This window comes from Teleopsis dalmanni, chromosome 2, assembly GCF_002237135.1.
Source record: "Teleopsis dalmanni isolate 2A chromosome 2, ASM223713v2, whole genome shotgun sequence".
In the NCBI taxonomy this organism is placed as follows: Eukaryota; Metazoa; Arthropoda; class Insecta; order Diptera; family Diopsidae; genus Teleopsis; species Teleopsis dalmanni.
Window position 1 is genome coordinate 151,324,826 of NC_051847.1, and position 12,246 is coordinate 151,337,071.

At 26.6% G+C, this 12,246-nt stretch overlaps 1 protein-coding gene across 2 annotated transcripts in view; it reads right to left on the reverse strand.

The window, feature by feature from the left end:
- The window catches only part of LOC119681767 (protein doublesex), a 141,571-nt gene that overhangs the window by 34,125 nt on the left and 95,200 nt on the right, over positions 1-12,246 (reverse strand). Inside the window, exons 2-3 of one of the 2 annotated variants that reach the window (XM_038095045.1) lie at positions 10,283-10,420; positions 9,985-10,132 (exon numbers count right to left, since the gene is read on the reverse strand). In XM_038095045.1, coding sequence (XP_037950973.1) covers positions 10,041-10,132; positions 10,283-10,420 — 230 coding nt within the window. In that variant the 3' untranslated portion in view covers positions 9,985-10,040. Of the gene's footprint in view, positions 1-9,984; positions 10,133-10,282; positions 10,421-12,246 lie in introns of those variants that run through there. The other variant, XR_005252533.1, reaches the window with a different exon arrangement.

The following is a 12,246-nucleotide window of genomic DNA, read 5'->3' on the forward strand; positions in this document are numbered from 1 at the left end:
TTGTAGCAAATTTTTACGATTTTAATACGTTTAATACGTTGTAATAAGTTATATGCAAAAACCGACAGGCTACCCTACTTAGTACTATCTAATCTCAGAATAATCACTAACCGCATGGGGCGGTACGCAGATCTTAGATCAGTCATTGAATAATCACAAAGCTTATGAGGAATACACAAATTAATCAGTGAGGTGGGTGAGACGCTGCGGAAAGCCCCCAGCTATGCACTAACTCGGAAAAACAAGACAACAAACGTTATAATATGTGTGACAAAATGTTAAATAAATATATAGTTTAGTTTTAGAATTTTGATAGTTCTGTTTTACATATATTACTGAAACAGCGCTGCCAAGTGGGTATCTCGTGATGATTTTAAAATTATGAACTATGCTTCTTCTCTCTAATATAAAATTATTAAATTTTTTAATTTAAAAAAAAATTTTTCTTTTAATTTTTTATTTAATTTGATTGATTTCACATTGCAAATTTACATTAATAGGATTTTAATATCTGCATAATATATCTCTCAAGTAACTTTAAAAGACTGGACTAAAGTTATGTTTCTTGTTTTATTGGTAAACAATAAAAAATGCTATGCACTCGTTTATATACAAAATTACATGGTTCTGCTAAGTATATTCCAGCACGCGGCTGTGTGGCTTCTGGGCTACAATCTCGGCTAATCAATTTTAATTTGCATTCATGGGTAATTTTATGCAGGCCTCATTGAAACCCGCTTCATTCGAGGCACGTAATGTATGCATGTGAGCATAATTTCAACTTTTTTGTTCTGATTGCGTTGCATCCAAACAGAAAACATCCGTTTTTTGACTGTTTTTTGTTTTTGTTTTGGTTTTGTATTGTTTTTGTATTGTTTTTGTATCTGACAAACGTAAAAAACATCAGTGTCAATTTAGAATCGATAAAATTTTTTGAAGTATAATAAAGTCAAGTCAATACATTTTAGCATTGTTTACTTCCTGTACACTTTTCTCCTTCCTATCTGTGGCCAACGGCATTTTCTTCAGATATTGGCATTTTAAAGATAATTTTATAAAAATTACCCGTATCTTATGAATGTCGTTAATTTTTATAACATAATCTACGTGTTATAAATTTCTGCTCAAAATATAGTAAAACGCACTTCCTTTCATATTAAAGTTTTTTTTTGCTTAATTGAAATACAATTTTGTACGTACAAATTACAAACATTTTAAAAGGTACTAATTTGTTTATGATGTGTTGTATTTTTATATAAAAAAAAATAAACAACGAACTGTACGGAGTTACAACTGACACTTAAGAAAATGAAATTAATGTAATTGTATATTATTAATTTGTAAGAGGTTAATATAATAATATAATACAATATATAAAATAATAACTTACAATTTTGGAAATTTATATATCTGCATATATTTATAAAAACTAAAAAGTAGACTCATTAGTTATTATATTCTGTGTTTCACAGATATTATTTTCAATTAATGAGAAGAATGAACAAAATTTTATTCAATTAAATATAATCTTTGAATATCGCACCAAAAAAATAATGAAATTAAAACCGCACAGATCTGAAGAGTCAAGCTTCATGCACGGAAAATTATGGAATTTATGATTCCAAAAATTTAAAAATCAAATTTTGACAAAAAAAAAACGTCAGTGATGGTGACATAAAGATGGTGATGTATAGAGAATTACTTAAGAAACAACTAAAAGTAGTAATAAATTATGCCTACATGTGGGAAGGATGATAACATTCAAACCAAAAATAGCAATTCAATATAATAGATAACTACGTTTAAGCACACATTGTTTGTATATTCTTTAATCAAGACTCAAACTACAGTTTTTATTATTATTAAATTTTATTTTAAATAAATACTTATTTTATAAATATTTTATTTAAAAAAAAAATTAATAATAATAATAACAAAGTATTTAATAATGCTACTTTCAAAATTAAGAGAAAATAATAGATACACGTACAGACCAATAAGCGTCCTTCCAGTATTACCTAAAATGTTTGAAAAGTTAATAGCAAAAATAATGCCAATATTCTCAGCTATCGAATTAATTCCGGAACATCAATTCGGACTCAGCGCTAAAGTCAGTAAAACTGAACAAGTGCACCGTATTGTATCATTCGTTTAATACACAGTTCTGCTATACAAGTCGATAATAAAACCTATATGGAGTTATGGAAGTCAAATTTAAGATCAGCGATGCCATCAAATATTCAAAAACTGCAGGGGCTGCAAACTAAAATTCTAAAAATTGCAACAGGTGAACCGTGGTTTATAAAAACTATTAACCTTGGGCGTACCAATATTAATAGAAGAAGCACCTCGATGTAGCCGTCAGTACCTTTTAAAATTAGAAGAATACCCTAACCAATTAGCTTATAAGGTCTTACTGAACAAAGGCCATAAACGTTTAAAAAAGATTGATATAATTAACATCTGCTATTAACATTCGCCAATTTTAGAAGTCACAGCGACGTGCGTGGAGATTTGGTTATATTCTGGACATTAAGTTCAAAAAGTGAATCAGGATAATGCAGTACATATCCTTTAATTATGTACTATATAGTAGGCAGTGGACTGTGGGCGTTACTAACTTACGCGAAACTTGAAATGTCTCAATATAGGCCGTTAAATTTATGTTTTTTGCACTTTAAACTACTTAGAAAAATACTGCACAATTTGAGTAGAAAAGCGTTTCGAGTGCAAGAAACTCTATTACAATTAACGTAGAAGCGGAAATGGATTTAAATGCACATTTTAGCTTTTATGTAATTTCCCATTAAATGCATTGAATTTCCTATGCGAAAATTCAATGCCATAAACACTTCTGTGTTTATAGCACGTAAAGAAAACTGATTGCCACAATTTTAAGTGCCAGAAAAGCATTGATCCTAGTGTGGGTAGCTATAGTCGCATAAAAGGAGATGGCAGATAAGAAACAAGGATAGACTAAATTTGTTGTTAGAAGACAGTTAATGAAAAATAACATATGTGAGTTATGTTGCAGCGCAACTGATAACGAATTACTTGCCAAAGGAGCAGTAGAGATACATAGAAACTATTTCTGTTGTAGGTGTTTTTATGAGTTTGTTGCTGTCATTGTACTAGAACTGGCATAAAAATCTCTTGGTGCACCCTTTTTATGGAGCATCGTAAAGTTTCGCATGCATTTTTAAATTTAATGATGCGTTTACGATGCATATAACCGAAACAACAACAACATAGGACGAGAAAACAACAGCGACTTCAAAAGTAATAATAACGAAAGCAATCGTTATAATTTTAATGTCATCAACAACACAGCAGCTGATGTTTAATGTTGCTGATGGATGCAATAGCAATGAATGAATGCCATGTTTTTTAAAGAAAAATTGTAATAATTTTGTGCAAAATTTTATGACTTGTTAGAAATGTTTACGTATGCAAATTGTTTATTTATTTTTGTTTTTTATCTGAATATATATAACAAAAATTTTTATTTATTTATAAATATCTTTAAAGCAAAATTCTGTTTATTCGTGGTAAAAACATGAAATCCATATCTCTCAAAATAAAAATTTTTTATTTAGCCCAGACACCCAGTCTGCAATTTGTGTTTATCCTACATGGATAACAGAATCATATTTTTTTGTGTTCGGCAGACCTAAATTAATCTAATACAGTTGAGAAACCTTAAATACAAATAAATAAAAGTTCACTTTTGTCGCCCAGTGTTTGTCATACATAATCATTTAGATTTAAATCATTTAGATGTCTTTAAATCTTAATTAGATCAAATCTCTTGATCATGCCGATGGGTCACAGAAGTAACCATTTTAGCGAAAACAAACCATTATTTTAAGTAACTATGTAATATACTAACTATGAAACACAAATTTATTTTATATATATATATAAAATAGAGAAGACGGATTATTATTTCACCCAACTATATAAGATGCTAACTATATAAGGCAAAACTAAGTTTGCCATATTGACCTTTCAATTCAGTTTACAATATAGTTCAAGTTCTAAATAATTATAGTATTGGAATAATTTATATGGTTTATTATTATTTAGTTTTGCAAGAATTTTATGCTATTCTCTATTTGTTAGTAAAAAGTGGAAGTTTAGTTATGTTTGACTTAATTCTTAATCAACGGCATTTACTTCGCTAAACAAAAATTCTGACGGAATAGTTCTGCTCCTCAGACAAAAACAAGAGATATTACTTCCTGCTGTTTTCAAAGTTAAAAGTAGGTCAAAAGAAAACAATGGTTCATATTGCAGGTTACAGAACACAGCTTTACGGAGCACCTCAAGCAAATGCATTTGTGAAGTTATCACTTCCTAAGGTTGCCGAATTTATTCATGAAAGTCTATTAGTTTTTCTAATGCATTAAGTACGAAACATGGTGGACTTAACTTCGGCAGGGTAGTTTAAGGGATTTCATTGAACTCAAAAATTAAATATTATTGAAATCGTGCCACATATTTTTTACATACATAAGTAAGATGTATGCATATTTTATATATTAGATATAGTAAGAAGAAATTCATTTTTTTCCCAGTAGATGGCTTTAGTTATCTGTATCCCGCGTTGTATAAGTCTGATCATATAACGCTAGATATCGTTATAAAGATGAGATTTCTTACTAAATAATTATTGATTGTTTGGTAATTGGTTGACTCAATTTGTTTAAGCGGGCATCAAATATGGACACTAGCAAAGAGACAATATGCCATATTCTATAATTTTTCTTTGATAAGGGTAAAAACGCGAAAACGCAAGCCAGGCGGCTAAAATTGTGTATAGCGTTTATGGTCCTGGTGCTGTAACAACCAATCATGCGTAATTTTGGTTTCGTGGATTTCGTTTCCTCTTCCAGTAATTTAAATGTCAAAAATGCACTGGAAGGCCAATAGTAGAAAAAGTTCATAAAGTCACGAAAATTGTCGGTTCCGACCTGCTGTTATGATTTACGCATTGTTTCGATTGCACAAGAGCTAAAGATTGTACAAAAAAGCGTTTGGAACCATTTGAATTAGGCTGAATACAAAAAGAAGCTCCTCATGGGTCGAGTTTCCATCTGCGAATCGCTGCCTTGGATTGACGGCCAAGAAGGTTTTGGTGTATGTTTAGTGAGATTGGCAGGGAATCTATCTATTCCCTGCCAATCTAAGACTTTCTAAGACTTTCTTTAGTACTATTAAATTTAAATGTTTTATGGATTATTTCCAGAAATTAACTCAAAATGTGTTGATATTAATAGTATAATTCATATATATAATAAATAATTTGTACTAAATGTTGACTCCTTTCTTTAAAAGTCTCTAGCAATCTGTTCTCATATTTTAAATATTCATAATAATTTCTATTTGCTAGTTAAGATATTTCCAGATTAGATAAAAAAATATAATTAAAAAGAATATATCTATAGAGAAATTAATGAATACTATTATTTTATTAGGAATTCATTAAAAGTTGATTAAAATACTTTATTGTTGAATAGAACATTTATTTATATTTTAATTTATTTTATAGGAATAAATTGTTTAATTAATATTTTTGAAATTTGAAATTAGTAATGTTTAGATTAAATTTGAATAAGATTTAAATATTCTACTTGACACGTACTATATATTAGCCGATATATAAGTATACACATCTGTTCCTATAATAAATATATTTTAATATATAATACATAGTAATAATTCCGTTATTCTTTTTTTAAGAAATGGCGCCTAATATCTTAATGTTATTTTATTATTTCTTATATATTTACAAAATTATCTTTAAATATGTGAAAAAACAAACAAAAAAAAAACGGTATATAAATGTTAAATATCAAAAATGTAATTTTTAATTTAGTATTAATTTAAAAATTTTTTAATTTATAGTATATATTTTGCAGAAATTTAAAATAATTTTCATTTATTTTATAGACTGATATATGCTATTATTCTCTTCAATTGCCTTATATTAAATTTTATAATTAAAAACGTTTTTGAACTATTTTAAAATTTATAAATAATTTTTTAATTAGATGCAATTTGTTGCTAATTAAATGAATACTATTTTATTCTATATTTGTTAAAATAATAGATATAAAACAATTTCAATGATTTTCAAATCATGTACATAGAATGTATGTATTCTGTGCAAAAAATATATTTCGTTGCCTTTTAAGTAAACCCCATAAGGTGCAATAACTATGTTAGCGCATGACGCAACTCTCCATATACTTTTCGACGGACGGTTAAGGTATGATTTCTAGCTTCTCCAGCGAATTTTTAAGGCCATAATTGAATTGAAATTTATTAATTTCGACGACAAAAACAAGTTTCACTGGACCATATCCGATAAATAAGTTGTTTTATTTATCACATTTCAAATACTTTTTGCTAAAAATATTTAAACAACGATGGTTCATCTGATCGCGGAAAAGTTCTTAATACCATTTAGGATATAAATATATTGAATAATGGAATATTATAAAGTACGGCTTTATGTTTACATAGAATGTATTGCATCAAGTATAAATCAAAGCAAGAATGATATTAAAAAAAATAATTATATTAATTGTAACATTTCATTTTTCTTGAAATAAATTATAAAAAGAAACAGAATATCAAAATAACTTTAAATAAAGTAATAAACTATATATTTTTATATTTTGTAATTATTTAAATTACAAAATAAGCGTTGTGTTTTAATGTATTTAAACAAAAATCCTATAATTTGATAATGATAATGATTTTTTTTTCTGTTCAGTTTTAATATGGTATATCATTTTAATTTCAGATATATGTAGAAATGTAGAATTAAAGAGTGATATTTATATAAAAAATAAAAAATCAAACTATATTTAAATGCACGATCCCACGTTGATTGATGGATTATTTTTTATTAATTTTATATTATTATTAATTGAATGTTATTTTATTTGGTTGTTACTTTTTTTACTTGTATTTAATATACGATTTATATTATACTTGTTCGTGTTTTAACCATGGATGTAATCAAGAGTCTCGCTAGGGTTCAAAATTAAAAAAAGTCATTTAATATCTATACAATTTTATAAAATTGTATATAGGTATGATGTTAAGAAGTTGAATTTAAGAATCTTTAAATTTTTGATTCTTAATAATTAAGACATTTTTGTGTACAAATAATTAGGCGATTGTTACTCAAATTTTTACATAAAAAAAAAATAAGAAAGATATTATTTATGTTAAAATAAGTATACATGCTTTTTTCATATAACTTAATAAAAAACAAAAAGAATAAAAATATAAATAAAAAATTAACAGCTTATTTTAATTAGTTAGGTCATTCTATTGCTTGCTATCCCTGTATCATTGCCTCGAGAGTTATGTCTTTATATATATTGCCTCATAGGTTTTTTCTTGGTTACATCCATTGTTTTATTTAATTAAGGAGCTATTTAGATGCATATATGCAGATTAATCAATGCAGATTATAATATTTCTCTTTTTGTTATCATCGGTGGTCGGAGCAAGCCAATCTTTTTGTCTTATCTGTTTGGCGCAGGAATATTGCAAGTGTTACTGAAGGAGACCTAACTCAACATTGTTCATTTTACCACACAGTCTAGAAGCTTTAATAGTTACTAGATGAACGCACAACTATGGGAGGCTTTTACACAAAAAAAAATTGGCCTCAATTGGTAAGAATTGTTTAATATATTATTATTTTTCTGTTTTGCTTGCTCTGTGAAAACACATTGTTATACATATGTTATTGAGTGCGCTTAAAATCGATAAATTGCAATATTACCCGTGGCTTTGAAAACTAACTGCGAGTACGAATTGTACTATATAGCTGCGTCTATAGCAATATTACCTGCGCCTTTAAAACTTTTATATATATTATAAAAAATACAAAGAAAATTCACTAATTTCCTTATAACTTCAGCCAAAAGGGGTTCATTACAAAAGAATGATTTCAACATATTTTGAATACATTTTGGTAAAGAAAGTAAATAATATATTGCATGCTTGCTGTTCCTAATTATTTAAAAATTAAAATAATTTCACATATTATATTTCATGTATATATTATATCAAATGAAGAATAATTAATATTGAAATATATAATTCATCTAAAATATTTTAAATACAAGAAAGTAAACCAAAAACATCTGTCTATAGTTTGTGAAAATTTTAACAAGAGTGAATACGGTATAATCTGGTATAATTTATAATCATATACAATACAAAATATATAATTTAATGGAATAAATTGGTGTTGTAGACCACAATCTAACACGTTATAAAAGCATTAACAAAAAGAGACGTTTGAGTATTGTGCTCTGAACGGCATCTTACCAAGTGGATCATTCTGATAGGACTATTTTTCAGACTTTGGGGGTAATTTTAATGCGTTGAAGTTACACACTGACAAAAAATGGTGCTGTTCTTTTTTCTGAACCGAACTTTGCGACCATAGTAGATCCAAATTCAAATAGGAAATTGATCATCCCGTTAGACATTGGAGTGATGTTCCACACTACTTTAAGCTTTTGGCATCATTCAAACAAACAAGAAGGGTTTCTGGGATATTCTTGGAGCAGAGCTTTGTGACCATAGTAGATAGTGTTTTTGTGCTATTTGGTATAGTAACGGAAGACGTTATTATAGACTTTAGGAAAAATGCAAACCAAGTAGGTAAAATATGATTAAATAGAAATATATCCACATTTGAGAAATAATACCTTTAGAATAATGCTGTCGTTTTGCTTTTCTTTTTCTTTGAATAAAACATATTGTTTGCACTTTAAAAATATTTACAAAGATGTGTTCTGATTTGGTTTTTTGTTTTATTTCACTGAATTGCCATAGTCTAAACATTTAATTATATGAATCCAATTATTGCTAATTGTGGTTTACGAAATGTGAAGTGTAAACATGGCATTAATTGGTTTCAAAAAGTTCATCTTAGTATGCAAGATATAGTCGCTATTCTTATCTGGATTTTAAAGCGACAGTCTCTTATGATGTAGCTTTTAATAATATATTTCATTAAAAATGAATAATTTTATTTTATTTAAAAATCGCCGATTTGAAATATTTGCAAAATGGGATCATGCGCTAATTATTAAATAATTATTTTGTTGGAAGGATAAATAATTAAATACGAGAAAAAAAAAAACAAAAAAAATATAATTGGATATGAAAACGAAGTTATAGTCTATAAATAAATACTATTTTAAATCCATATACATTATATATTACAATATAAATATTATGTTAGAGAAAAAAAATAAATACAAATTGTAAGCAAGTTTTTATTAATGATTTTAATAAACATTGAAATATTTATTTTATATATATTTAATAAATAAGTTTAAACTTTATTATATATTATGATAAGTTGTTTTTTTTAGTTGAGTGGCAAGTTTAAAATTTTATATTCTATAATTGAAATCGTCGCCAGATCTTTAATCTAAGAAATTCTATATTAGCTAAGAAATAATATTATTAATATTAGTTATGAATTTTTTACTTCGTAAATCTATTCTAGTGCCTGTTTGGTATATTTTATCTTACGCAATTCACTTCACGGTTTAATCTTAATTTAAGTTGTTCAGATATTGATTGTAGCTAAGACTTGTGGACCTCCAATTACTACTTGAGTTTCATGCCAAAAATTTTTTTGAGATTTTTTGTTGATTGTTGATTTTTTATTTGAATGATGTTTTTGGCATATATATTAAATGTTGATTGTAGATTAATTGTAATTTAATTGTTTTATAATTTAAATTTAATTTAAGTAATTTTTTAATTTAAGCAATTCAAATGCAAATGCAGAAAGAATTTTTGCTGAATTATAGCAAAATTGATTTAAGCTTTTTGGTTTTAAGATATTTTCTTAAATTTATTTTAAATTCTTTTTAGTGATAATTTTCACTGTACTTATTTATTTTGATATAATTATTTAAGTTATTAATATAATTTTTAAATCGACTGATTTATTTCTAGTTGTTTTGTAAATTTTTCATTTAAAATTATCATCCGCATTGCCGAGTTGTAGTGCGTAGCTCACCCCCGTCGTACATATTTAAATTATGTTGACGCGAATACTCATTTACCACATATTGACCTAAGGATTGTTGTAGGTTCGATTGTGGTTTTATTTATTTTAATAATTGTTGATTGTAGTTTCATGTTTAAAATTAAGTATTATAATAATGTAACATATGAGTTTTCGTTCACAAACTTTTTAATTCAAAATGTGAAAATATTGACTTACCTTCATCAATACTTCTAGAAGCCTCTTCCATATCTGCTTTAGCATATCGCACTATCACATACATCAGTGGCATCAACTCGTAAGGATATCCAAATTTCTGTAATAACTTTTCTGAGTTTCCGATAAGGATATCTCGTGCTGGAAGAGAAAAAAATAAAGATTAATGAAATTGTTAATTCTTCTCAAACTGAACTTATACTTAAAAATTATTTATTTATTTTTAAATACTTCTAAAAATAAAGCCATTCTAAAAGTTTTGATTTAGGAATAAAATTTTGTGACAAATTCAAATCAAAAATAAATAATTTAATGTTTTTTTGGAATATTTTTTAACAGAAATATCGTACACTTTCGCTTAATCAGAGGCGTGTGGTAAATAATTTTTTTTTAATACTTGAAAAAATAATACCATAATAAACATTTAAATTTTTTTGTAGAAAGTAATGATATGTCAGAATTAGAATTTTTTAATATATACAATTTATTTGCACTATTCTAAGAAAAAATTCTTGCATAGAAAATTTATATTTATAGAATATAAAAACTCTATATGTGAATCATTTTGAATAAGCTGTTTAGACTACATAAAACATAGAACATATAGAATACATAGAATATGAATATCGAGTAATATTTACTATAAATAAGGTTTTAAAACTTAAATATAGAAAATTTAAGAATTCAATAACAAAACATAGATTAGAACTTTTCATTTACAAGACAGGTACATTCAAATCTAAACTAATTGGTAGTGATATTTTGTACTAGTTTATTTACGTAACAACTAAATGTGAGACCAAATGTAAATCATCAGTTAATAAGGTACCAATATGTGTAGAATACTGCACCCCGTAAATATCATTTTAAGTAACATTATTTGGTATGATTGCTCATACATTAAGGATTCTGCATACAGTTATGCATACAGTTATGGTCACAACAAATTTAAAGTTTTTATTGTTTTCAATGTAATTAAGAAATTTAATATTGAGCACAAGGCAGATAATTTGATTTGATAAATGTGAGGATATTACAAAAAAGTATTAATATAGTAGCAATAGCACGAAAATAAAAATTGAAATTTAACAGTCTACATATCAAGACCTCACGGTTATGACCACAAAGACCATTCAACTTTATAAAATGGCCTTGATATATCACTTCTCAAACTACAACCGCCAAGTACTTGTAGTCTGACAACTTTGAAACGCAGCCTCACGTTTAAAGTCACTAATCTAATATCACATTTAATTTTCATTGTTCAAATTTCCAATTTTGTTAGCGTAATGTACTACTAAAGTAATGTACTATAACAGCAAACATTTTTTTTTATAATATTTAATTAATTGTATTTTTGGCTGATCATACAACGCTGTTTTGAGTATGCTCAACAGTGATCTTTAAAGTATTTCTTATATTTAATTTTTTCTAAATCTTTTTTTAAGATTGCTTAGTAGCAAGGCTTAAACTCGCGCCCTCTCAAATTTTAAGCTCAGAGTCAGCGTTCATAAACTAACACAACCAAAGTAAAAAATTTCAAGTTATGTTATAACAAATCCAGTTGCTGTGCCATTTTTAGAATAAACGTGTAAACCACAGCTATGTTAATGTATTTAATTATTGTAAATTGTTGTTTCTCGTATATACGGATAATTAAGTCTATTTAGAAGACTACTGATGAGGAATATTTGGTAGTATGAAAAACAGCTGTATGATCTAAAAATTAGATTATATCCAAATCTACAGCTTCTTAATAAAAAATAAATATATATGAAAAAAGCTGTTAACTATTCTAAAGTGTATATAAATTATAAAACTTTTTGGGTTTTATGAGTGAAGCATGTTTTCAGTTAAAATTATTTTTGGCACCCTGTATCTTGGTTTATTTGAAATTCGATTCGTACCGTTTCCATACAATATTTTTCATTGCATAAATCAACACAACTGCTGTTTAATTTATGAAA